The sequence below is a fragment of the Paroedura picta genome, chromosome 7, assembly GCF_049243985.1.
Source record: "Paroedura picta isolate Pp20150507F chromosome 7, Ppicta_v3.0, whole genome shotgun sequence".
In the NCBI taxonomy this organism is placed as follows: Eukaryota; Metazoa; Chordata; class Lepidosauria; order Squamata; family Gekkonidae; genus Paroedura; species Paroedura picta.
Window position 1 is genome coordinate 70,660,440 of NC_135375.1, and position 27,897 is coordinate 70,688,336.

Genomic DNA, 27,897 nt, shown 5'->3' on the forward strand with positions numbered 1-27,897 from the left:
CTCTCCGCGAATTCAGTTACTCGGGAGCGGCTGTAGAGGCGGTCTGGCAGGAGGCCGTCCTGGTCGTCGGGCTTTTTGTTCCGCGCTTGCCGCCAGTGGAGCGTGACGCCGTTGCCCCCAGGCTCCGAACGGGCCTCGCAGGAGGGAGCGCGGTGGTCGGCCGGCCGGCCGGTCTGTCTGAGTGTCTGTGAGCGAGGGAGCAAGCGCGCCGCCGCCGCCGCCCGACCAGGCAGTTGGCCGCGGCCGCGCGCTCTTCAAGGGCCGCCAGGTAAGAGGTGAGTGAGCGGCGCCGAGGAGGGGGCTGTCGAGGGCTGGGCTGGGCTGGGGCGGGACGGAAGGCACCTGCGCGGGTCGGAGGGAGCAGGAGGAGGAGCCCCCGCTCGAGTTTGGGGCCGCCCTGAGCAAGCTCGTCCTTCAGGGACAGGCGGCCTTGGGCTTCGGTGCGCGCGCATCCCTCCCTCCCTTTTCCTTTTAATTGAGACCCTCGGATTCAGCCATCTGCAGAAGGCGAGCCTCGCCTTGCTGACTCCCCACGGCCTGGCTTTGGCGCTCCGCAAGGGAGGCGCGTAGAGGGTTGGCGAGGGCCTGGCAGGGTGGGGGGACCACTGCAATAGATAACGCCGACTGGGGTCATGCAGCGGTGCATCAATGGCAACGACGGGACTCGTCTTGCTCGCTTTGGAAAGGGGGGTGTTGGATCGGGTGACGGACGGTGAGGAAAGTGTGTGTGTGTGGGGGGGGGTTCGGGTGTTACGGCAGACCTTGCAGTGCCATCAGTGCCCCATTTGTATGTGAGGGACGGAGCTATTTCTCCCGGGTATAAAAGCGCACTGTTTCGAGGGCATCGGCAAAGCCGAGCAGCGCAGGCTTTATTTTTTAACAAAGCTTCTCCCCCCCCCCCCAACCCTTTCTCCTTCGCCACCGTATCCGTTTCTAGCCCTGTTGAATATTGAGCCTCGTAGAAAGTGTAAACAAGATGTTGTCTTAAGAGTAGTTTTATAGGGTGGGACACTTATAATTAATTGCTTCTAGCTTGTCTGACTTGTCAGCTAGAATGAGTAGGAAAACGCTGGGCTTCTGGTTGAGTTTCCAAAGCAATCCTGAGTTTCAGTCTTGTGATTGTGCAAAGAGGTACCAGTTTGAGATGGTAAAACACACACAATGCAGGATTTCAGTAGCTATGAATAGGCAGCTTGTTGTGATTTTTTCCCCCTTTTTCTTCAAGAAAATGCTATATTGTGGTTTGGAATGTGTAAATATTTACAAAATCTGATTCAGGTTACAGGTTGAGAATCATAGCTGCTCTGTTGATGCTTGTAACTTTAAAAATTATTTAGAATGGATCAATTTGGAAAGTAGATGGTATGCTTTGTGGCCTTCCTAATATCATAAGCATTGTCTAATATTTGCAATTTTTCAGGGAATTTGTTAATAGGTACTGCTCAGTATTTTTAAAAATGGAAAAGTGAAATCACTACTTTCCCTCTAGTTTAAACTGCATGATGCAGTAATTTTACGTTTGTATCCATGGCTTGCTAAATTAGCAGTTTTTTAAAAAAATCCTTGTATTGAGGTTTACTCCATTGTAGTTAGCTGGCTTCAGTGAACCCTATTCACATGTTATGTTACTTTATGGTGGCTGGGAACACATTGGCTGCAGTGGTCTGGAAAGGATTATTGAATCCGAATGTCTACAGGAGGCACACTTTCAAGATTGTCAAAATTAGGATATAATCCTAGGGACACTTAATGTCTTGATATGCATACTTTAATTAAAGCAAAACTTGTTCTGGTTTTTATGTCCTATTTTGGAACTGTCTTAAGTCTTACTTGCAATGCCCCCATGCCGGCACCTCTAATCTGGAAAACTGGGTTTGATTCTCTATTCCTCCATGTTTAGTCAGCTGGGTGACATTGGGCTGATCAGTTCTCTTAGGCCTGTTCTTGCAGAACAGTTCTTTTAGAGCTCTCTCAGCCCCACCAACCTCACAGGGCAACTGTTGTGAGGAGAAGTAGGGAAATCAATTGTAAACTGCTTTGAGACTCCTTTGTAAAAAAGGAGGAATAAAAACCAACTCTTCTTCTTTAGTCAGTCTGGTCTGTGGCTCCAGCCTTCCACTGGTTGATTGTTACTGGCTTTTCAAAGAACCTAGTTCACAAGGAAACTGTGTCATCTGTAATTAAGCAATATGGATATTAATATTTATTGAGTAGACAACTTAATGAGTATCTCCATGTGGCAAATGCTGCTGCAAGATTATTTTCTTTGGCTGTAATGAAGGATGTATTTTCCATTTGTGTCTTTAATATGCATGGGGGAAATGTAGCATCAGAAAATGTTATTCAGTAGCAAAAATGTCATTGTAACTGGTCATAAAGTTAAGATGTCGTGAATGCCCCTAATGTAACTGAGATAAAACAGAAACTGATACATTCATTTTTGGAATTTTTCTTAGCACATACTACCTTGTAGTTCTACTGGTATTAAACAATTCAAGTGTAAAGAACATTATGGCAGTTGAGTGGTATGAGTTGGGAAAGAAGGGTCCCTTTTCCTCAGTGAGTGATCCTGTTCAGTATCCTGTTGCTGTACTGGTTCTGAAATGAATGGGAGAGTACAGAGACAAGTGTTGGTTCCCAAAGCTGCTTATACCTCTCACTTCAGAAAAGTTGCTATGCCATTAATTTTCCACCCAGCTGTTTAAGTAGGTGGGCAGAAGGTATTGTGTCAGTTCATGCCCAGGGAAATGTCAATTGCCATTTTAGGGGGAGGGGAGGGAGATGTTTTTTTCCATGCTTGACTGGACAGTGTTTTTTTTTGGGGGGGGGATCAACTGGGCATGGAATTTGAATCACTGTGAATTGACAGGTTTTGAGTTTCTGCATTGTGCAGGAGTTTGGACTAGATGACCCTGGAGGTATCTTCCAACTCTATGATTCTAACGGTCCCTAAGTGGCATGGGATTAGTGAAGACCATTTTCTCATTATTGTTCTATTTGCCACCTTATTCTCTGTATACTTACAATGTCCCTGGAACTCCACCTGTCATTTCTAATCCTTCAACTTGCTATTATGCCTTAGGAAGGGTGACACAGCAGAATGAATTGCAGCATAAGCACAGTTTGCATGCTTATTTAAAAGTAGTACTCAGTAGAACCATCTTAGGTACAGATTGCCATTATCAGGTATCCTTTATATGGATGTCCAGCTGTGTACAATAGTCTGGAAAAGTCTCATATTCTCTGAATCCACTGAAGACACATCTCCAACTTCTGTGTAATGATATAGATCAGTGGTTCTCAACCTTCCTAATGCCGCAACACTTTAATATAGTTTCTCATGTTGTGGTGACCCCCAATCATACAATTATGCAAATGTTCTTTCACAGAAATCAAACCAAAACAGACCAATGTCGTGAAGATCTATTGTTCATGATTGCATATAAATTGGTTATAAATTGTATATAAATCGGTGGGCACCTTCAAAAGGAGCAGCAACAGTGGCAGTGCCCCCCACGCCCAAGCTGCTTGGCCTGCCGCGACCCCTATAAAAGGGTCGTTTGACCCACTAATATAGATACTTACTTGCAATAAGCTCTATTGTATCCATTAAAATAAACTTTCTACAGATGCATAGGCCTGGGTTTGGAAAACTGACGTATAAAATTTTCCCTTACTACTTTATCCCGTACTAGAGAATATAATAATTATTGATAATGACATTAGATTTTAGCCCTAAAGGCAGCTTCAGTTGTTATACTTCACTGATTACAGGGTTGTTGTAGTGATCAAAGCTAAGATTGCTATTCATAATACCATAACAATGATAACAAGCTAAATAGAGCCTATTGCTTCAGACCAGTAGTCCATTGTACTGTTTCACAGAGTGGCCAACCAGTTGCCCTGGAGGGCCAAACAAGCAGTACAGAAGCTGAGGTCTGCTGGTGACTTCCATTTCTGGTATTCTAAGTTTTGCTGCATCTGTATATGGTGACTCCCCTCAGTAATTGTGACTGCCAGTGATGGGCCTCTTCTGCATAAATTTGTCCATTTGAGGCCATCATTCTGTCCAGTGGCAGTTAATTCCAATGTTGTCTATCATAAACTTGCTTCCCAGCAATTTCACCAGGGCAGAGGAGAGTGGGTTTGGCCCATGTCACAATTACAGGAAAAATTTTAATTCCTTGTTTGCAAAAGGAGGTAATAGAATATTAGACCTAAAAACATACACCATAATCTGATGTCTAAATATATCAAGCTGCTATGAAACAAATTGGACAGGTTATATATGAATAAAAGTGTTGATTAAGTTTATTGTTGGATATTTCCACCCCCTTTCCCCAAATAATAGTAATCATACATTTTATTTGTATCCAGAAGAATTTCTTAGGTGAATATGAAACAGAGCACCATAGATTGATCAGTACCTTCTTACCTCAAACATTTTAAAGGAGGTCATATTAGAGCATTGAATTTCATTAGTTATGAAACTTGTGCATCAAAATTTAATTAAAATGTCTTTTATATAGTGGTTCTGCTAATTTGAGCAACAGAATCATATTCTGGTCTGTTTAGGTATGTTGGTAGTTTCTGAGGTATTTTCATGGTAATATTATTTGGTGTAGGCATTCTAACTTCTTGAGCTCTGCTGTAACTAGACTCCCCTCCCCCATGTTCCACATATGATATGAGATATTAATTAAAATATAACCAGATCTCTCCAATTCCTCTTGAAGCCAAGTAGCAAGTCTTACTGAGCATTCAACAAATTATATTAGGATAATGGGATGTGGGGTCTAGCCATCATCACAATCTGTGAATTAGTGAGGGCCCTGTGTTGTGGGCATTTAACAACCTACCATATATACTTGCATATAAGCCGAGGCACCTAATTTCACCACAAAATGCTGGAAAACCTTATTGACTCGCGTATAAACCGAGGCTGGTGTTTGGATTGTGGCTTTTTCCTCCTTCCCTTCCGTTTTGGGCAGGATCTTTCCCCCCCCCCTTTTCTTCCCACCCTCCTCCTCCCTCTTTCCCTTCTTGCCTTTTTATATCCAATCTTCCTTCTTATCCAATTCCCTTCTTCTTAGCCGGGTGTTCTGTTTCCTCCACTTTCCATTCCTTCCTCTAGGGGTGTTTCCTCCTTCTGCTCTCTGCTCTCCCTCTGAGACAGAGATTTCAGAGCTTCCTGCAGCAGCAGCATGTGTTAGCCTTGTTAAGGCAGTGAGAGGGGGAGGCGGAGACTGCTCTTTCCTCCCCTCCCACTGCACCTCCTGGACTTGCTGCATCTCTTCCTGCATCTGCTTCTTCAGTTAAGTATACTTGTCTCCAACCCACCCTTCCACCGCCCTCCTGTCTTGTCTGGCATGCATGCATATATGCCGAAGGGGACTTTTTCAGCTTTAAAAAAGGGCTGAAAAACTCGGCTTATATGCAAGTATATACGGTAAGTCTTAGGAGTGTAGATGGTTGAATCTGGTTCAAGAAGTTACACCATCCTCAGAAACCTGCCCTTTCTTGAAGCTACATACTGCAATTCAGTAATCTAATCCTCCCCAGTAAAGACCTGTTGCCCAGTTTGGGAACGGTTTAGCAGTTTAATTATTTCCATTTTCATATGGAACATATATTGCATCTTTATGAATTTACAAATTAGGAGAAACTGAGTAGAAATCTTCACATCACTTAGTTATATATTTGAAAACTGTTTGAAAAGGTTTGTAGTTTCATCCATCTATAGCTCTAATCCTCCATGACATGCATCTTGTCATTGATGAAAACCATAAATCATATTGTATCTAGGAGCATCTCTGAAGCTCTGTCAGTTACCTTATTTCAGGTGGACAGCAAACTAATAATAACTTTCATTATAGGGAAGATCAGTTAGTAATTAATTTAATTAACTTAATCTTGGCAGGTTTTCTTAGGATGCAAGAAGCAGGAATGTAATATTTGCATGACGATGATGATGGTAGCCATTAAGTTGAGTCCCACTTTTGGTGATCCTATGGCTCAACTGTTGCCATAATTTTCCATCTTGCACCACTTCTTTTAGTTTTGTAATGATCTGTTTTAGTTTTGTTATATTCTAGTTCTAGTCTACATAACTCATTAAATTGAGTCTTTTGGTTTACTGCTTTAGCATTTTTAAAGGCATAGATTCTGGACTATTTTAACAGTTTTCAGAGAGTTTGTATAGAATAATATTTAGAATATTGGTTAGGATCGAGCTATAATTATTGTGGATACAAAATGAGTGCCTGGGGTTAACCATGTCCATTACCCTAAAGTCAGAGAAGGATAGAAGTTTAATTTCTTTTAAAGCTAGCAGGAATTCTATTTTTAAAGTAGCTTAGTCTCTTAAATCTTACGTGATTTGCTGATGTTAATTTTTATCAAAAGCATAGGGGGGGTGACCCTACTCAAGTGGACGCCCCCACTGTGCTGCATCCTTCAGTTTTACCAAGAACACTCTGACCCTAAGGAAAAGCTTTTAGATGGCAATCCTGGGCAGAGTATCATTATATGGTGATATTGAATGTATCATTGCGGGAAAAATTGTTTCCATTCTTTGCTGGTGCAACTTTTTTTGAATAGAAACTTGTTAGCTGCTTGAATCCTGGTGTTCAAGTACAGTCTCCTTAGTTAGAATGGTCTTTCCTTTGTACTTTTATACAAAAAATACTTTGAGCCATCTTGTTTTTAGTTAAGTTGTTGGTCTGTATCCTGCCATCTGCACACCAGAAGTGTAGTTTTCCACCCTTTATATTATGACCTCTGGAAAATTATTCCTGGTGTTGTGAAAGAGACAGAGAAGTGACTCCCATTGGTCATAGGAATATAGGGAAGGTGGTGAAACAACTCCCCTATCTCTTCTGTCATTCAGAACTCTAATGCTGTTTCTGAGTGCTGGAAGGGGTAGCAGAAGCAGAGGAACTTTAGAAAATCAGCACAAATGGTAGGGTATAGGCTATCATAAACTTGGGGGTTTGTCTAATCTGTTAGTTATCACATTTATAAACCGCTGTCATTAACAGTACAGAGATAAACAGTACAGTCATAAATCGTTAAACATGGAACAATAATGGAACAATGGAACAGTAACAGAAGACAATAAATTCATAACTGGAACTTGTTGGTGGGCCCATGAGTAGTCAGTACAGGCATTAGCTTCAGTTTCATAGGGAGGCTCGGAGGCCCACTGAAAGAAGATGGAGTTAGAGGACCTCAACCAAAAAGCCTGGCAGAAGAGCTCCCTTTTGCAGGCCCTGTGAAACTGTTCTATATCTGTCAGGGCCCTAATCTCTGAGACCTTGTTCCAACAGGTGGGGGCCAGGACGGTGAACCTCTGACCCTGTTTGAGGTCAAGAGAGCTTCCTTGGGGCCAGGGATCACCAGGCAGTTGGAAGTGGCAGAGTGTAAGGCTCTTTGAGGGGTATAGGCAGGGAGGTGGTCCCTCAGGTACACTGGTCATGCATGGCCTTAAAGGTAATTACCAAATACTTAAATCTGATCCAGAATTCTACTGGAAGCCAGTGCAGTTGTTGTCAAATAGGCAGGATATGGGACCTCGAAAGTGTAACTGTGAGGACCCTGGCTGCTGCATTCTGGGTCAGCTGTAGTTTTTGGATGAGAATTAAGGGCAGGCAGGCGTAGAGTGAGTTACAGAAGTCCAGTCTAGAGGTGACCGTCATGTGGATCACTGTGGCTTGGTTTTCCAGATCCAAGTAGGGTGCTAGTAGTTTGGCATGGCAAAGGTGATAGATTCAGATTCAGAGTAGCTTTATTGGCATAAAATTGCAAAGCATAAAACAAAAATTTCAAACAGTTCCAGATGTAAAATCTATCGTAAAAGATTTTCATTTAAAATTGCCAGTAAAAACTTTGCTACTTTTATAATAATTGCTGAATCCTTCACATTTAGTATCATTTTAATCCAGTGTTTCTCATTAACACAGCTGAATTTCAGTTTCTTCAGATGATTAGCTAATGGGGGACGATATACTTCAAACCTAGGACACACCAGAAGTTTATGGTACAATGTGTCAGGGACACGACATCCATATAAACAGTATCTCTCCTGAGGAGGGATCTTCAAAAATCTACCTCGGGTGACATTTGAGGGAAAGGTGTTTAAGCGAGTTACTAAAAATGCTCTTCTTAACTGGTGTGTCTTCAAAATTTGGAGATACATGGCCATGGATTTGTAAGTTAAGGGAATATCCCAGAAGTGGGGAGAACATACACTGTTGTTAGAGGAGCCCAGAATCTGGGTATCCTGATCTTCTATTCCAGTGGTCTCCAACCTGCGATCCGCGGCCCGGTGCCAGGCCGCGAAGGCCAGGGCGCCGGGCCGCGGTTCCCTCTCCCCGCCCCCCCCCCCGCAGTAAAAAACTTCCCAGGCCGCAAGCTTGTGGCCCGGGAAACTTCTTTCTGCAGGAGGGGGGAGAGGGAATAAGGGCCGCGCTGCGCATCGCGCATGTGTGGCGTGCGGCCGAAATCGTGCATGCGCTGCACTTTCGCGTATGCATGCTTGCTCGAAAGTGCCACGCATGTGATTTCGGCCACGCAGCGCGCATGTGCTGCCCGGGCGCGGCCGCGCGTGCGCGGTGCACGGGCGTGGCCGTCGCCCTGCCGATCCCCAGCCAAACAAAGGTTGGGGACCACTGTTCTAGTCTCTGTGATATTAGTTTTAGTATGATCCTTTCGTCTTGCATGCTAAGGGTTGAGATGTCCAGACCCATAATTTGAAGTTTCTTTGACATTTTGCCCAGCCAGTTGAAAGAATAAGGGTCACTCAAAAGGTTAATTAACAAACTACCCGTTTGGGCATGGAAATGAATTTTTAACCAGTATTTAATGGACTGAAACCAAGCCCGGGCTTCTAGACTCTGTTGGCCAAGTTCTGCGACAAGTGTATGATTTGCCATACAGTTTGGGACTCCTAGCAGATTTCTGAAAAAGAAAGATTGGATGTTCACTAATTTATTATTAAATGTATCCATCCATATTGGGATTCCATAAAGAATCTGAGGAATTATTTTGGCATTGTAGATTTTAATGGCTGCTTGAAAGTTTTTGTTGCCTTTTTGATGATAAAACTTGGCTGAAAGGGATAACTTGCCTTTTGCAGATTTGGCCCAACTGTTATTATAAGAAAAGTTTATGCCTGAATACTTGTAGTATTCTCCAGGGAAACTTATATTGGGTCTTTGCAAATACCATGAGCTTCGTTTTTTTCAAAATTTATTTTTAGTTGATTGTCACTACAGTAATCTCTGAATGACCGGAGATAGCGTATAAGTCCAACTCGAGTTCTAGATAACTGTGTCATCTGCGTACAAAAGAAGTGGAGTGGGTCTTTTGCCAAGAATGGGGGGGGATGACCATTAACTTTGTCAAAATAGAAGGGTAAGTCACTTAAGAAAAGGTTAAATAGCTGAGGGGCAAGGTTGCAACCTTGTTTCACTCCTATGTTTATTTGGATTTTTGTTGTTAAATTTCCCTCAGCAAAATATTTGACTTGGCAGTGGTTGTTATGATGGAGCTGTTTTAATAGAAATAGTAGACGCTGGTCTATGTTTAATTTTATCCAGAGTTTCTCTCTGGAAACTGACTCAAAGGCAGCTTTTAAATCAATAAAGGCAACAAATAATGTGCCCCTCTTAGGTTTGATGTATTTCTGGTTTTAAAAAGCTACACAGTACAATGATCTAAGGTAGTGTATCCCTTCCTAAACCCTATTTGCTCAGGCCCTATGATGTCATTGTTGGATGTCCAGTTTATAAGTTTAGTGGCCAGATATTTTGCAAAGAGCTTACCTGGAATGCTAGCCGCATTACTTTCGAGACCTGAGCTTTCATTGAGATGGAGGCATCGAGAATCACACCCAGGGTCCTGGTCCAGTGAGCCACTGATAGCAGTACTTGTCCAGTTAGGGAGGTGTGCTTCCTCACTTGGACCCTTCTTACATAGCCACAGGACCTCCATCTGAAGGGTTGAGCTTCAGAGGACTCTGCCTGAGCCACCTCATCACGTGAGTTACTTTCGCTATATGGATTTGTTTAAATGGAAATCCTGAATGGAAACTTAATTATGAGTTGTAATGTTAAATGGTTTTAAATGAATCCATTTAGCTGGTGGTGATGGTACAGGTGCAATGGATACAGGAAGATTCTGCCCATTCACCTGGAACCAATCAGATTTGAAATGCCGAATGGAATGTTAAGAGTGGGGGGAAATGAGGTTTTAACATCCAATGACCAACTAGAAAGGGGAGAAGGCAGGGAATCTAATAGGGACATTAGGCTTGCTTGGTGGGGCAGTACAAATATAATTAATTAACTAATATTGTTTAGATAGGTAGGGCTTTGGGGCTGTTACTGTTAAAACAGGGAAGTGTTAATGCTTATCTGGATATTGCTTCCAGGTTTAAGCTGTTTAGAAAACATTATTTGAAATGGCTAAGTGTAGGACACCTCCCAGCTATCATAACATGCCATGTATCATACTGGAGTGGAAAAACATTGTGCCATATTTAAAAATGAAATTAGCTTATTGTGTTTGTTACCCTTCTCCCCATATCAGGCTCTATAGGATTGAAGGGGAAAGGATCCTGGTCAGTATCAGCTATACTCTGTTTAAAGGATTATGCAATCCCATGTAAAGGGAAATGAAAATAATAGAAGAGGAAGGTGTGGGTGGTCAGGTGGCCTAAGGACTTGTTTTTAGGATGGTTAAATACAAAGAAAAGAAAAGATGAAAAGCTTGCTTCAGAGGTTGTAACAAGAAGATCTCAGGCAAGCCAGCAAGACAAAGATAAACTGGAACTGTCCTTTAGTTCAGAGTAGGAGCAGAAGATTAGGAGTCTTTGCTAGACACAGCAAGGACCTGGAGATCTTAAATTGGCAAAAGATTAGCCTTAATTGAAGGGTAATAGAAGAAGATGATGATATCGCTTAGGTAAGGTTTTGATCTTGCCAATGCCTAGAGAGTTGTGTCTCCCTCCTACGCCTACCTGGAACATGGAAAACCTCAGGCTGCTCTGCTTGATTCATGCATCAGCATTGCCTGCTTTGGTTCTGGGAAAGACTGGGAGGACTGATAGATGGAAGAGAGACCTGGAAAGCTCCTGATCTGCCTTATCTCTATCAGTGGAATGGGAACTATCTGTAGTAGCCAGGACAAGGAAGTTCTTCCCTGGAATTCCTGTGATACAAGGGTCCTTTGACCATATAAGGCTCTGCTTCTCCTGAAGAATCTTCCTCTTCTTACCCTCATTAGAATAGCCATATTACAATGCTAAAGACACAGCAGAAGCAATGACAGGCGAAGTTCCCCTTTTCATGCACTTATAAAAATCAAAGATCTGTGTTTGTGTCAGAAACTGCCTAGCCCAGTTACCCACCCTCCAAACCTTTTCTTATCCATTTTTATTGCCATTACACCCACTTCTTCAAACTTTTTTCAGGTCTACATGAAGCTTTACCCCAGTCCTTACCCTTGATTTATTCATTTTAAAAGTTAGTCTGCATATCCAACAGGCTCAGAGTGGTTCATATCAAACATTTCACATGTCATATTATAAAATTACAGTTAAAACATGTTGTGTTCTATTATCCTGCCTGTTGATTGTCCAGTCTGTTTCTTCTCTTAATATACTTGGAACAATATATTTTTCATCTATAAGTTTAATGGTGGGAATATCCTGGAAATGAATGAAGGGAGGCCTGTAGCTTTTATTGGCTATTTTAGCTTGTTCCAGCCTCAACCAAAAGCCTGGCATAAGAACACCATTTTGCAAACCCTGTGGAACTTAGGTAGTTCTGTCAGAGCCCAGAGCCCAATTGGTAGCTTATTCTACCAGGCTGTAGCCACAGCCAAAAAGGGCCTGGTCCTGGTTGAGGCCAGACACACTTCTTTCAGGCCAGGGACCACCAACAAGTTGGTATTTGAAGATCTTAAACTTCCTCTGCGGGTGTAGTGGGTGAGGCGATCCCATAGATACACAGGGACTAAACTGCATATGGTCTTTAAAGGTTAAAACCAAACCTTAAACTTGATTTGGAATACAACCAGCAACTGGTGCGGCTACTGGAGAGGAACTTGTACATGGGCCCACCACAGTGCCTAGTGAGGATGTGAGCAGCTGCATTCTGTACCAGCTGTAGCTGCAGCTTCTTGGTCAAGGCTAAGGGTACACCTGCATAGACCAATTACCGTTACAGGCGCTAGTTGTTTTTCCCGGCAAAGCTGGAAGAATACCTTTCATGCTACATTCATGATTTGCATATCCATTGTAAGGGTGTGATCACTCTGAAATTTCTGATGGAGATATTGGAGAGCTGATGTGTTAGAATGGGCTTGTACCACTTGAGACTGCAAGTGAGGCATTCCTTTTTAATGTTTTCCACTGTAACAGAAAACTAGTACAATCTCATTTGGTCACCTTATCTCGAAAACTACTGCAGACGTGGTGAGGAGGATGACCAAGATGATGAAGGCTAAGAAATTGGGCCTCTTTTTCAGTACATGATAAAGATTTATACAATTATGTGTGGGATGGGAAGAAAGCAGACAAAGAAATGTTTTTTTTTACCTTTCCCAAAATACAGTGAACCTGATGGGCAGTAGATTCAGGATGGACTAAAAGAAATACTTCTTGACACAAAAAGTGATTAAAATGGCTACTAACCATGATGACAGAGGGAGTCCTCCACATTCTGAGGTACTAGACCTCTGAATCCCTGCATCAGGAGGCAACATCATAGGGAGATCCCAGCCTCTGACCTGTTGTTGGCCCTCTAGAGCAGTGGTTCTCAACCTTCCTAATGCCGTGACCCTTTAATACAGTTCCTCATGTTCTGGTGACCCCCCCCCCCAAACTATAAAATGATGCAAGTGTTCTTTCACAGAAGTTAAACTGAAACTGACCAATGGCATGATGATCCATCGTTCATGATCTGTAACAGCTCCTGCAGAGCGGTAATAATAAAGCCCTAAGAGCTAAGTGGGAGGAGAAAGGGGCGGGGCCTGTCCATGATAAAACTTGGTGGGGTCAATCAGGAGTTGCGAATTGGCTCCTGATTGCCCCCCCAAGTGCCACTCGAGGGCCAAGTGGCCAATGGGGAGGCCCTGCTCCTTTCCTGCCGCCGAGCTATGCGCCTTGCCTGGGGAGAGGGGGCCAAAGCCTTTGCCAGGCTCTTGTCCCACCTTCCCCCCACGCCGCCGTTCCAGCCCTGCCTGCCGCGACCGTGCCCTCTCAAGCCGGCCTGCATGCCTCCTGTGACTGTGACAACCACAGTAAGACCCGCCGCTTATGGCCTCCCACCTCGTCCCCGCAAGACACCTCGGCTCCGCCACTCCTTCCCCCAAACGCCGCTGCTGCACTGCACCTTCCCCCAAACGCCGCCGCTCCACTGTGCTTCCCCCCAAATGCTTTCCCCCAAACGCCGCTGCCTTCCCCCCAAAATGCCGCACCTTCCCTCCCCCAAATGTCGCCACTCTGCCACCCCTTCCCCCAAATGCCACCACGCCTTCCCCCCACAAATGCCACCAATCCGCCGTGCCTTCCCCCCAACACTCGCCAATGCAATCCACCCACCCTTCCCCCGCCCCGCGAAACCATGCACCCACCCCTTTCTACCCCGCGCTCTTCCTTCCCCTTCATACCCCCCTCGCCACTCCCCCCTTCACAACACCCCTCCTTTCCCCCCTCCCCTCCCAGGCCGTCTACCTACCTACCTGCTTGCCTTCTGTCCTTCCTGCCTTTCTTTCTCCCTTCTATCCATCCCTTCACCCACCCCTTCTTCTCCTTTCTCACTCCCATCCCTCCTTCCCTCTTCTATCTTCCTTGGCCCCTTTATTCCTCCCTATCCACTAGCGCCCACTGTATTTTACCTACAGTGGGCTTAATTTCTAGTTGTGTATATAAATTGGTTTTTTTCTGGGGTTTCTCAGTTCAGTTCTGTCTCTTGTCCCACCATGCCGATCTTGGTCTTTTCTGCTGCTCCAGAAAGTATCTTGATCTACCCCACGAGGAGCCCGCGGCCACTGAGCTGCACTGCCACCGGGAGGGAGACTGCACCATAGTGGAGGTGCTGCTGGACCAGCTGGTGGCTGAGTGCAGGCGCCTGCAGGAGGAGCGGCAACAGTGGCAGCGTCCCCCAGGCAAGCTGCTTGCCCTGCCATGACCCTTGTGAAAAGATCATTCGATTCCCAAAGGGGTCCCGACCCCCAGGTTGAGAACCTCTTGAGGAACTAGTTGGCCAGCATGTGAGACAGGATGCTGGATTAGATAGACATTGGTCTGATCCAGCAGGGCTCTTCTTATGCAGTGTAATGTGAAAGACTAAATTAGATCAGTTCACCCTATCATGTTAATCTTCGTGCAGGGTGTTTGTACAAGGAAGATGGCAATAAAAGGGTGACTGTTCACCTGCAATGGTACAGCTGTTACTTCATTTGGCTATGTGTAGACCAGACGTAAGGTAATAGCTTTCCTACCAGTTATTTTCCTAAAAACCTCCCTGCCATATGTGCATCTATTGTTTTCCTTCTGCAACACAGGTATTGATGGGACAGGCTTCCCTGCTCTATTTCTTTTTATGTCAATAGCACAGCAGTTTAAATTTATGCCTGATGTAAACTCTATATCATTAGTGTTTCTTGGGATCTAGTAGTATAAATATGTTCAAACAATCTCTGAATATACTTGCTATAACTTGTAGCAGCTTTTCCGTGTAAATAGCAAATGATAAAATATCACAGAATTCACAAGGATATAAACCTGAGGATGTAATATGTTTTTATGAAGTCAATGGTGATATAATGTGTACATGTTTTGAAAAACAGACTTGGCAATCCAAAAGTACTTTTTAAAAATATAGAGCTATTTGATATTCCAGGATTCTGAAGATTTTTCTGAGGCATATCCAAAATGGCATTTGCCGACTATTTATAAAGGTGCTAGATTTCTTGTGACAAAGAGGGACATTTTATGACCTGTCCTTTTGCTTTTAGATTTGCATTGAATTGTGGTTTTAATTTCTTTTATATGTCATTTTATAATGCTTTTTAAAATTTGGTAGCCCTGATGAGGGCAGAAAGGCAGGGCATAAATATATAGTAAATAAATGTAAATATGCCAAATCAATGAGTTGTTTAAGGCTTCAAACCTGGAGTCAATTGATTGTTTTTTAGTCTCTCACGTTTCGCCAGTAACTGACTACTACTACAGAAACAGTTATCAGTAAAATGTCAGTGACTAAAACTACTAAACCATGGCCAGACAGCCTGCAAAACCACAACGATTGCCAAATCAACTTTTGATCAAATAGTATATATATATATATATATATATATACTATATATAGGTCTAGGATCTAGCAGTGTGACTTGGTGGCTAAAAAGGCAAATGGGATTTTGGGCTGTATCAAACGGAGTATCGTGTCCAGATCACGAAAAGTGATGGTACGCCTTTATTCTGCTCTGGTTCAGCCTCACTTGGAGTACTGTGTTCAGTTCTGGGCAACACAGTTGAAGAGGGATGTAGACAAACTGGAGCGTGTTCAGGGGAGGGCAACAAAGATGGTGAGGGGTTTGGAGACCAAGATATATGAGGCATAGTTGGGGGAGCTTGGTGTGTTTAGCCTGGAGAGGAGATGACTCTGATAACCATCTTTAAGTATTCAAAAGGCTGCCATATAGAGGATGGAGCAGAGTTGTTCTCTCTTACCCCACGGAGACAGACCGGAATGAATGGGATGAAATTAATTCAAAAGGAATTCAGTCTAAACATCTGGAAGAAGTTTCTGACAGTGAGAGTGGTTTCTCAGTGGAACAGGCTTCCTCGGGAGGTGGTGGGTTCTCCATCTTTGGAAATTTTTAAACAGGGTCTAGATAGCCATCTGACGGAGAGGCTGATTCTGTGAAGGCTCAAGGGGGTGGCAGGTTACAGTGGATGAGCAGCAGGGTTGTGAGTGTCCTGCATAGTGCAGGGGGTTGGACTAGATGACCCAGGAGGTCCCTTCCAACTCTATGATTCTATGACTCTAGGTGCTTAAATAACAGTGTTTAGCTGTTAAAATTTAGAACACTTATAAGTTGTACACAAACATATGTAATCCTTATTCTGAAACCCATGTCAAATTATTGTTTGTGGGAATCTTTCCAGTAGCTAATTTTTTTTCCTTCTTATTTCAGATTAGAAGATGAATAATCTTTCATTTAGTGAACTCTGCTGTCTATTCTGCTGTCCACCATGTCCAGGAAAAATTGCTTCCAAACTGGCATTTTTACCCCCTGACCCCACATATACACTGATGTGTGATGAAAGTGGGAGTCGTTGGACTCTACATCTTTCTGATCGTGCAGACTGGCAATACTCTTCTAGAGAAAAAGATGCCATTGAATGTTTCATGACTAGAACCAGCAAAGGTAACAGGATTGCCTGTATGTTTGTGCGTTGTTCTCCTAACGCCAAGTATACCTTGCTTTTCTCACATGGAAATGCTGTTGACTTAGGTCAGATGAGCAGCTTTTACATAGGACTTGGTTCACGGATTAATTGCAACATATTTTCATATGACTATTCTGGATACGGAGCAAGTTCTGGAAAACCAACAGAGAAGAATTTGTATGCTGACATCGATGCTGCTTGGGTAGCTCTTAGGACAAGGTAAATAACGACAACTTCTTATAGAATATTTACACTAAATTTGGAAAGTTTTTTTTTTCCTTAGAAAGGCAGAGAAAAGAAATTAATTCAATTTAGTATGATAAGCAAAATCTGTAACTTCTTCTTATGTCAATAGTTATCAAAGTGAATGGCTAAATTCAGGCTGCCTCTCAACCACATTGTTCCCAAGAGCTGTTAGGTGGTTCCTCTGAATTGCACCTGTAGTCTTCCTCTAGCTCCCAGTCACCTCAGAACTCAGAAACTTTTATTGGCATAATATCTCCCAGCAACCTCTGTTGTTCCCCCTGTGCTTCTCCACCTTCCCTGCTTCAGTCCTTAATCCCTCCATCATCAACCTGTGCTCTTGACTGTTCGCTCCTCCACTTCTTTCCTTCTTCCTTTCCCTCTGCTCTGTCTCCACCTCTATCATCACCCACTCTTGCCTCTCACTCCAACTGGCCTTATAGATTCTCCCCTGGTAGTGGCTTCTGTCTCACTAGCTTGCTTATTCCTGTTACAGCCTCTGCTCACTTCCATTCCTAAGCCTTTCTTTTCCCTTTTTTATCTATCCCCACAGTCCAGCTCCTCCCCCTTCCTTCTCTCAAGGTTATTTCTGCCCCACCACTGGCTTGGCCTTTCCACTGCTCTGTTCTGGCATCCTGACAGGCTACTGCCAATGCATGGCTCTAGGTGCTTCTCCCAGCTCCCCCCCTGATAGCCAGGCTTCTGTCCCCTTGTAAGTTTTGTCAGGCCGACAAGGAATTTCCTCTGCGGCCCAGGATATGGCCGTCCTCCGTGTTGGCATCTCAGCTACTCTGGCTGAGTTTGCCACAGGGTCCCAGAGCAGGCAGCGGGCAGCTCCTTCACCTTTTCATTGGGAAGGTGAGGGGGCCTGGGAGTTGTCCTGGCAGGCAGTGGGGTAGTAGCTAAGTGTGGCCTCCTGTCTGGGAGGGCCATGGACCTCGGGAGGCCCAGACAGTTTTGTTAAGGTTTGTGGATCTTTTTGTATTAAAAAGTGGATCAGAAACTGGACTTGGGGAGATGGGAATATATTATAGAAGCATAACAGAATTATTGCTGTAATACATGTATGAATAGTAGATGAATGGGATTAGCAAAATAGAGGCAAGTCCAATTATATTATGTGTTTTCCCCCTCTATTTTTCTTGCATTACTAAGGGGAACCTGCAGCTGAGAATGAAATACAAGCAAATAGAATAAGCTGAGTTTTAAAAGTTCTCAAGGATAGTGTAAAATGTGTTGGAAATCTAGAATACTACAGACATGACCAAAGAGCTGTAGCATTGACAAAAGCTATTAGTATAGCTCAAAAGTTACAAGACTTTGGAGGGGGGAGCCCTGTTATTATCTTGCTTTTTCCAACAGTTCTTCTGCCAGTTTTCCTCCAATGTCAGCATTTCTATCAGGATAATCTGTCTCTGGATAGTCTGTACAGACAGTGATCCATGTCTCCTTGTCTTTAAGTCCGTAACAGGTAGACAGAAGAAAATAAGGACTCTGTGCTCTAAGATGGCTTTCTAAGCATTAATATTTTATTTAATTTTCTACTTGCTTGAGTTATAGAAGGAGGTAATGATCAACCATTTAGCCACCCCTGATTTTTATTGCAAATAAAGGTATGGAAACAGCCCAGGTTCCCCAGGGGCAGGGAAGAGGGGTGAGGAAATGGTTCATTTGTAGTAGAACTTTTCTGTGCATTGTAGAGGTGTCACATTTTTGGGAATTTTGAAGTAGTGTATATTACATTTACAATCTGAGAAACGGGAGAATGTAAAATTAAAAGCACAAATTCTGCAGCAAACAAAGAATATATTTTTGAAAAGATATATTCTCATACAATTACAATAGATATATTTGGATATCAAATTAAACTTAAATATATTGAAAAATGTTCTTCAATACTGTATTACCATTTTTAATGCATTATACCATGCTAAATGTGGACAATAAAACATCCTATTTAAACAATAAATATAGAATATATAGATAATAAATATATATCATAGAAAATATTTTATGTATTAAAAATCACAATAATTTAAGCCATATATATATATGTATAGGTAAAGGTAAAGGTATCCCCTGTGCAAGCACCGAGTCATGTCTGACCCTTGGAGTGACACCCTCTTGCATTTTCAGGGCAAACTCAATACAAGGTGGTTTGCCAGTGCCTTCCGCAGTCATTACCGTTTACCCCCCAGCAAGCTGGGTACTTATTTTACCGACCTCGGAAGGATAGAAGGCTGAGTCAACCTTGCATAAAGAATACAATGGACGCTAGCAGGCGGGGGCAGAGCGAGGGACAGGCGAGGGCAGCGTGAGGGAAGGAAGCGTACCTGAAAGAGGAGGCATTTTCGAGGGTGGGCGGCGTCCTTGTCTCAGCGGCGGCCCGGGAAAGGAGTGGATAAGGGAGGCCGTGGCTTCATGCGGTGGCTCCCTGGCGGCCTGGTGCTGTGCGCGGTGGCGGCTCCTCGGCGGGTTCTTGTTGTCGGCGGCCAGTGCGGGGCTCCCTTTGCTGGCGGCCTGACTCATCGGGAGGCACTTCGCGCGCGGCTCGCAAATGCTGCCTTGGCGGCAGCGGGGTAATCGGAGGGCTCAATCGGCAGGCGCTTTGCGCCTGCCAATTGGGCCCTCCGATTGTCAGTCCGGAGGAGGGGCCAATCGGCACCCTTCCTCATCCCAAACACAGCCCGCCCTAACTCCTCCCACCCAGCACTTACGGCATTATTTAGCCCGCGGCGCCGCGGGCGATGTTAAGATTCTTCTTAGAATCTTAGTATTTGAACAAACTTGTAGGGTTCCTTAGGAATTGACTCAGAAGCCTGCTCCTTCTTCCTGCCATATGTAATGTTACTGAACATACCTTGTCTGGGTTTTTTTAGAACCACTGTTGGAAATTTAAATAGTATTTGCAGCTAAATACAGAAAGCAACGTGGATACTGAGTGAGCAGTCTAGCCACCAGTTATATGGAGTATGCTATTTTTGTGTTCAGTAAATTAATGCTTATAATTCATGATTTCATAGCTCTGCTGTGTTGACTCAAAGTCACATTCTTTTTTGGTTTCAGTTTTCCTTGTATAAATTGAACAAGCGCATTTTTAGTTGCTAAATTGATGCAGAGGCACCCAAGTATGTAATGCTTAAAATTGTATTAACACTTTGATGTTAATACTTTGTGATGTAAATGTATCCACTGTGCAAGCACTGGGTCATGTCTGACCCTTGGGGTGACGCCCTCTAGCTTTTTCATGGCAGACTCAATATGGGGTGGTTTGCCAGTGCCTTCCCAGTCATTACCATTTACCCCCCAGCAAGCTGGGTACTCATTTTACCAACCTCGGAAGGATGGAAGGCTGAGTCAGCCTTGAGCCGGCTGCTGGGATTGAACTCCCAGCTTCATGGACAGAGCTTTCAGACTGCATATCTGCTGCCTTACCACTCTGCGCCACAAGAGGCTCCTCTTGTAGACCTCCTCTTTTAATACTCTTGTAGACCTCTGTATATTGGACACTGTAGAACAATTTGGAGAGTGAACCATATACACTAACATATCACCACAGGATTAAGTTTATAGTCCTCTGATATATTTTCATCACAGTAAAGAATTTATTTAGAGGATTTATTGATAAAATATTTTAAGAGTATCACATATCACTGATGAAGATACTGAAAATAGAATATAGCTAGGAGGTCGTTTTGATGATTTGGAAAGTTTGAGAAATTGCTTTCCATTAGAATAAACTGTTATTTGCCATTGCCAGCTTGAAACGCATTTATTTTGCTCATTTTGTTTAGCAACAAGTCCTGTTTTGATTCCAGATACTTTTTAACTGTAAAAATATTGTCTACAATACTTATTTCTGTTAATTCAGAAGTAAAATAGAAGTAAAATAGACAAACTTCCCTGATCCCAGTTACCTATGTAATATTTTTTTCTATTTGGACCAGCCAAAAAGACAGAACTGTGTTCAAGCTCTCATGTTCTTCATCAACCTGAATGTTACAAAAGTCTTGTGCCAATAATTTTATACATTAGTATTTGCAGGATGCACATGAAGTTTCATACTTGATGAACTTAAAATTATTGTTCATATCATATATCTTGTATAAAATATAAATCTAGGATATTGTGAATTTTACAAGATATATAAATTCAGGCTTATTGACATCATTTCTAAGATATCTGTTTAACAATAAATTTACTGATTTTTTTCAGGTACGGAATACGGCCTGAAAATGTGATTATATATGGCCAAAGTATAGGAACAGTGCCATCTGTGGATCTTGCTGCTCGTTATGAAAGTGCTGCTGTAATTCTTCATTCTCCTCTAACATCAGGGATGCGTGTAGCTTTTCCTGATACTAAGAAGACCTATTGCTTTGATGCATTCCCAAAGTAAGCTTGGTAGTGTTTTTAAAAGGTTGAGAGTAGGGATGAGCTATCTGGAACACTCCTTATAGGAAAACTAGAAGGAAGTACAAAATGTTACTGTGTTTTAAAGTACTGATTAACTAGGAATTGGCATTTTCTCCTTCCACCACTAATTGCAAGTCAAGTGGATTTGGTAGCTTTTTCTGACGATGCCTTGGTATTCATAAATAAATGAATAAATAGTAAACTGGTGCTTCTTTCATTCTGCAGACTCTGTAATTTCTTAGGCTTCAGTTTAAGACCCGTGTAAGGCACATGTATACCAATATATTTTTATGTCTTGAAACTGGACACAATCTTCTCGAAACTAAGGCCTGGATTTTCACCTTTAAATATTGGCTAAAACTGCATTTTAGGGTTCGATCAGATAGTCTATTGGCCTATTTACTGAGAGACACTTTTAAATTTAAATGGTTCTCTACCATCCTGACTACACTCCAACAAATTGGCATTGACTACGATTACATCTTATCTCTGAATGAATCCTCCATTATGTACCAGATCAAACAAAGGCTACTTGATCAGGAATTTCAAAAAATCCATCCCACTGTGCCAGCAATCTGCTCTCCTTGTGCGCTTGGTCTCCAAGTGAAGCACGGGATAATGCCGGCTTATTTCCATAACTTGGCAAATCCCCTCCATCGCAGAGCGTTTTCACTTGCTCGGCTTAACGCCTTTCCATCTAAAGTATTACAAGGGAGATTTGCCAAGATCCCCTTCGAAAACAGACTATGCACCTGTGAATCAAGTTCTCCTGACACCATCCAACATATCCTACTGGATTGTCCCTTGTTCACTGAACAGAGAAGGCACATCATACCTCTCATACCAAAACGGAGAAACCATTCAAGAGACCTGATTTGCCAATTTTTACTGAGTGATAAGGATGCCAACGTCACTTTTATTACGGCTGAATTTCTGTCCTCAGTTTTTAAATTTAAACTGTCTGACGTATCCTGACTAACTTTGTTTATCCTGCTTATCTGCTTTATGCCAATAAAGGTATTGTATTGTATTGTACCAATATATTGTTGCCTACAGCTCAGATTTTTAAAAGGAACCAATTTATCTAAATTGAAAGATCTGTTAAAGGATTGCTAACCCAATAGGCTACCCACCCTACCAAACAGAATTAGCAACAATTAATACAGTGCAAAACATTAGCTGATGAAATTTTATCTCTAAAAAGCTGCATTCACTCCTGTATATTAAAAGCAGTATTATGGAGAGATAAAGTTCATTACAGCTTAGTAGTTCATGGCCTAAAACAAATCTGAACTGGAAATTTCATCCCCTTAACCAAGAGTGCAATAAAACAATTTGATAACTTTTTTAACAATTTTGAAGCAAGTTATGCAGACATTACTGACTTGGAAACTTAGTTTTCTACACAATATCTTGATTACTTAAATGGATGCCCAAGCTGAAATATCTTTGCTCTGTAGGAAAATGTGACAAAATGGATTATAAAGTATAGGCACAATGTTAAGACCAAGGACCAACTATATTCCAGTAGAGTAGTAAGTTAATATTAACTCTGTAAGTTAGTTAACTCTAATGCAGTGGTTCTCAACTGTTCCCACTCAGTGACCCCAACTGCAGGGGCGGTGGGGTTGGTGTACACGTGTAGGCCATGGCTCTTCTGCCCCCGGCCGCTACCACTGCCTGACGCCACCCGCCGCCACCATTTGCGGCCGCTGCAGCAGCAACCAATTAGGGGACCCCGCAGAAGGAGCCAGGCAACCCCAAATGGGGTCAGGACCCTAGGGTTGAGAACCACTGCTCTAATGTAAGTTAACTCCAAGTTAATGCCTCATCTTTACTTGAAAGCTCTGGAGAATAGGGAAATTGCCCCATCACTGCTTGGTCTTGTCTTTTTGTTTATTGTATTTATATTTGTCTTTTCCAAATTAGACAAATTCCCAAATCCACACATTATTTTAATTACAGGCCTAAATACCTAATCCTCATTGCCAAGACAAAGTCTGTCATCCATCCTACTAGGCAGGTTGCAAATGGGATTGCATACACCCAAATCAAATAGGCCTATTCAGAAATTCCAAGACAACAATATAGACCTAATCTGTACTAGCATTGTGTAGTGGTTAAGACTGGCAGCCTCTAATCTAAATAACCATGTTTGTTTTCCAGCTCTTCCATGTGCAGTCAGCTGGGTGACCTTGGGTCAGTCATAGTTCTCTCAGAGCTCTCTTAGCCCACCTACCTCACAAGGTGTCTGTTGTGGGAAGAGGAAGGGAAGGCATTTGTGAGCCACTTTGAGACTCCTTTGGGTAGTAAAAAGTGGCACATGAAAATATTCTTAACAGAAGCAAAAATAGACCCTGCATTGCTTAAAACATTCATGTTTAGACATGTAAAGCATTGGGTATGCCAGCTTGAAGGCTTCCAGTAAATTATTGACAAGTCTTATAATGTCAGATATTTTAAACACTGCATTTGAATTAAGTATCAAATAAATAATATATTTGTGTTATGACTAGCTGAATATAGATTTTTTTCTCTGTTCTTACAGCATTGACAAAATCTCTAAAATAACATCTCCGGTGTTAATAATTCATGGGACTGAAGATGAAGTGATTGACTTTTCACATGGCCTAGCATTATTTGAGCGCTGCCAAAGACCTGTGGAACCACTGTGGGTAGAAGGAGCGGGACACAATGATGTTGAGCTTTATGGACAGTATCTTGAACGATTAAAACAATTTGTTTCACAGGAACTGGTAAATTTGTAAATGGCTTTATACAGTCTTTGCTATTGGATTTTGTTGCAGAAATGCCCAATTTAGTAACCACAACATAAAACCTGATGGTTTTGTTTTCAAATCAGGTCAGTTGCCTTCATAAATGTACAGGTAATGATTTGTAAACATAATTAATGAAGGTTTTAAAACCCAGTGTTAACTGGCGCAGTGAATGATAGAGAGAAGCTTGTGTGGTTTGTATATTTTGTCCATGTTTTCTTAGACTACACATAAGTCAATTTGCAAGTCTTTCTTAAGATGTACAAAAATCATAGGGAGGAAAGTAAAATTTTAATTATGTAAAATCAGATGCTGTAAAAGTGTTGCCAAATGCTTTAGCATATCAAATTTATATACAATATTTTTAAAACATCTCAAAATGTACTGTGACTTAACTCTGTTGCACAGGTGTAATTAAAGCAGTTGTAAAGTACAAATAGCCATTACTTTCAGAATAATAAGAAAGGACATGAAAATTCCCACTGGATTTTACAGGCCTTATTATATAGGGAACAAGTCAAAACATATGTTTTAATTTTTTTCATGTCTTATTCTCTGTTGCCTCTCTTTTCCTGGATGATCAAAAGCCAAAAATGCCTACTTGGCCATTCATTTTGCTTTGCAAAAACAGACACAAAATGTTGATTCTTCTTAAAATTCCTATAAGCAGAGGCCGTAGTAAATCAACTAAATTCTTCTGTGGTTTGCCTGAAGTCCTTAAGATGTGTAAAGATCTTCATGTTTGGCCTTTTTGAACTGAACACATGAAGAATCAGAACTTCACTAATAATTCTTAATGTGATCTAAGGTTTGTTTTGGCAGGCATGCAAAGTTGAAGTCATTTCAGGTTTGATTTGAATGTTTATGTGTAGGACTGTTTCAGTTATTATGAGTATTCTACTAATGTATAGTGAAAAGAATGTTGACAATTAACTCATAGTAAAATAAGTTGCCTTTCCCTTGAATAAATTTTGCTTGAATAAAATATAATAGACCTACAAATGTAGCCTAATTTGTAAAAAAATTAATACTCCAATACACACTGTGCTTCTAATTTTAAAGCCTTATGTACTATACTTGTTCTGCTCAATGTTGTGATTGTCTGTCTGAGAATATTCAATAATGTATTATGTATTGTGAATGCTTATGTTCCAGTGTGTTAAACTAAAATGAGAGAAATTCTGCACACTTGATACTGAGTTGTTTCTGCAAAGTGTAAACTGTCAATTCCTGACTAATCTATTATTGGTGAGAGAAAAGCTAGAATAATATAATTCCTGATGTCATAAGAATACCTTACCAAAACCTGCTGATCTAATTATCTTGACCATTTTCCTTCCAGAGGTCTTCCCTATTTTCATCCCGTTTCTGCTTGAACTTAAGGTATTCTGACAGTCTGTAGTTTGCTAAAAGTCATGCTAGCTTCTAATTTAAGCTTTGAATAGATTTTCTGTTTTCTAAATGATAAATGAAAATGATAAATGAAGGACTGAACACATGGATACACAGTATGTCATGTTTAGACTCTTGGGAAGTGGCAAACGTCAAAGATTTCAAGCAAGTTACTGTATTGTAATGTCAAACTCAACTGAATCATGCCGTAATTGTGACATATGTATGCACCACTTGCCTTCTCTCTACCCACCCTCTAGTGTACAGGAGAAACTGCTGCCGTGATCAGAATAATGGCTGCAAATAATCTCTCCCTGTGTCACGCTGAGGCATGCTTGTTTTGTTACCTGTCCAGAAGTCAGCTAGTTGAGGAAGAAAGAGAAACCAGTTAACCAGTATAAATTGAAGAAAGGTTCTCAGTGCCTGTAGAAAGAACATCTCTCTTGTTCAGTTTGTTAAAGACCACAAATTGGTAATATATGTGCTAGCTTTGCTTCATACTCTGTGAGGTAGTTTAAGACAAAATTACTTGGCATGTAAAATTAAGTGCCTGAGTAAAATCTGGTAGCTACAATACTGCAAAATATGCATGCATTCATGAGACCTTTGTAAGTGTCACAACTTACTAGAGTGATTTTATAATGTGCAACTTGAATTTTTATAGGCTTATCATTTAAGAACCTTTTGAAGATTAACATCAGTGAGTTATCCTTCATAAGAGCAGAAATCTATTATATTCAATACTTGTCAGAAAAATGTAGAGCTGTTTTTATATCTGATTTATGTTTGGAAAAGGTGCATCCATGGAACATGAGTTCTTTGCTGTATTTAGTTCAGATGTGATATTGTACAAAGGAGAAATTGTTAGCTATGTTACTAGCTCGGACAGCAGAAATCTTAGTTGCCTTTTAGTCCAAATGATTAGAAGATATATAACAGTAGTTCATTCTGCAGGACTTTTCCTGGATTTTTTTGTAGAGTTCAAATCATTATTTTTCACATTTGAAATCTATATAGATCAAATTAATCCTAATATCAATCCATGTAGGCATTTTTTAAAAACTGTATTTTGACAATACTTACTTTTTTAAACAAGAAAATTAAGGCATCATATTTTAGTAGCTATACATCTGCACTAAAAATTGAGCTGGATTGGCAGCCATACTACCCTTCTGTAATCCATGTGTGTAATTCCAGTTTGGCAGTGATTTGAGATTAAAAATGCCGGTTGTTTTGGTAATTTGCTGTAAAATGATTGCAACCATATGGTGAGCTATTATCTATTCCTTCTGAGTAGATACCAAGGTGAATCACTCACTGCCTCATATTTCAGATTGCGGTTATGAGGCAAATGGAAGAATTTCCTCATAGTTGTCTTCAGTATCAAACAATGTGGCTGAAATTGCCTCTCTGAATTGCTGTGGTGGCAAAATAGGCATCTATATTAATCCTGGAGGATTCCTTGTATAACATGCCAATTCATTAATGACTAGAAAAGGACGGATATAGCAGGTCATAACTGTTGTCAGAAGGATTGTAATGACCTGTGTCAAAGGGGATTTAAATTGTATAAGGTTTGTTCCTCATACTGGAAAGGTGTCAGATTGTGCCTATTCCTGACCACTTTTGACTAATCTGGGTCATTTATATTTAATATTGTGGATTGGAAGAAGAAAGATTCCACTTCAGAACTTAGAGATAGAACCTACCAAAATATTATACTTCTTGGAATTAACTGAAAGCAAAGAATGTTCATATTTGCTCATGAATAATAGACTCAAGTTGCCTGTTCAGCATATTTTGCACAAGCTTTTATGACGAGGTAAGCTAGAGAGACTTTTTGTGCCAAGTGAGGTAAGTATAGCTTTTATTGCATCTCCATTCAGTAGGCCACTGATATTAAAGCCAAATCATATTAGCTTAGACTTTTCCAAACTTGACTTGATGCTGATTCTTCATTGAGACATTTTATAGAATTGTTGGTGGACAGTGGTTATTGCATTAAGTGAAAAGCTATTTATAAAAAAACTCTAGTTAACATAATTGGGACTAACGCTTGAAGTATTGGAAGAAAAGAAAAGGCAGCTATAGATTTTTAGCTTTGTTTTGTTACTATGCTGTGTCTGGCTGGGCATAAGTAATGTAGACAGCTCAAGAGAAAGACAGGCTATCAGGCCGACTCCTGCTACCTTAGAGAGCAAAATTGACACATTCACAACACTGTCTGGTTTCAGTCTGAGCACTACCTCAAACTGCTCTGTTACTTTGGGATACTCGAGTCCCTGCCTTTGGAAGTATGTTAAGAGGCAGTTACAGATGTGTTCTATTAATACAGTGTCTAAAACATGGTTTCCATAAACACTGTTGGTGATTCTCTGAAACAAAAACTACTTGCATTGCTTTTAAGGTGAAATATGTTAAATGTACTTTCCAGCTATTGGCTGACCCTTCTGATAAAAGTTGGATTAATCTTAATGATCTAAACTTTATTCACTGTCTTAACTGCTCAAAAATTATGCTGATTATTGTATTTTAAGTCAACTCAAATAAAACTCATTTTTTGACTATATTCCTATTTTGATTTTTGGTATGATTCTGTGTTTTGCC

At 41.5% G+C, this 27,897-nt stretch overlaps 1 protein-coding gene across 3 annotated transcripts; it reads left to right on the forward strand.

The window, feature by feature from the left end:
• ABHD17B (abhydrolase domain containing 17B, depalmitoylase) lies at positions 1 to 27,859 on the forward strand. 3 transcript variants are annotated; one of them, XM_077344806.1, is made up of 4 exons: positions 1 to 268; positions 16,207 to 16,681; positions 20,921 to 21,100; positions 23,670 to 27,859. In XM_077344806.1, the coding sequence occupies exons 2-4, from the start codon at positions 16,215 to 16,217 to the stop codon at positions 23,887 to 23,889; spliced, it is 867 nt and encodes a 288-aa protein (XP_077200921.1). In that variant the 5' UTR covers positions 1 to 268; positions 16,207 to 16,214; the 3' UTR covers positions 23,890 to 27,859. The 3 variants fall into 3 exon arrangements, with proteins under 3 accessions (XP_077200921.1, XP_077200919.1, XP_077200920.1); XM_077344804.1 differs by having other exon boundaries at positions 4 to 275; XM_077344805.1 differs by lacking the exon at positions 1 to 268 and adding an exon at positions 464 to 712.
• Positions 27,860 to 27,897: the final 38 nt, after the last annotated feature.

Excerpts from the sequence above, each read along its gene's own strand:
- ABHD17B (XM_077344806.1), top strand. The coding sequence starts at position 16,215 with ATGAATAATCTTTCATTTAGTGAACTCTGCTGTCTATTCTGCTGTCCA. Across the intron at positions 16,682-20,920 it reads TGGGTAGCTCTTAGGACAAG|GTACGGAATACGGCCTGAAA; the intron begins GTAAATAACGAC and ends GATTTTTTTCAG. Across the intron at positions 21,101-23,669 it reads TGCTTTGATGCATTCCCAAA|CATTGACAAAATCTCTAAAA; the intron begins GTAAGCTTGGTA and ends CTGTTCTTACAG.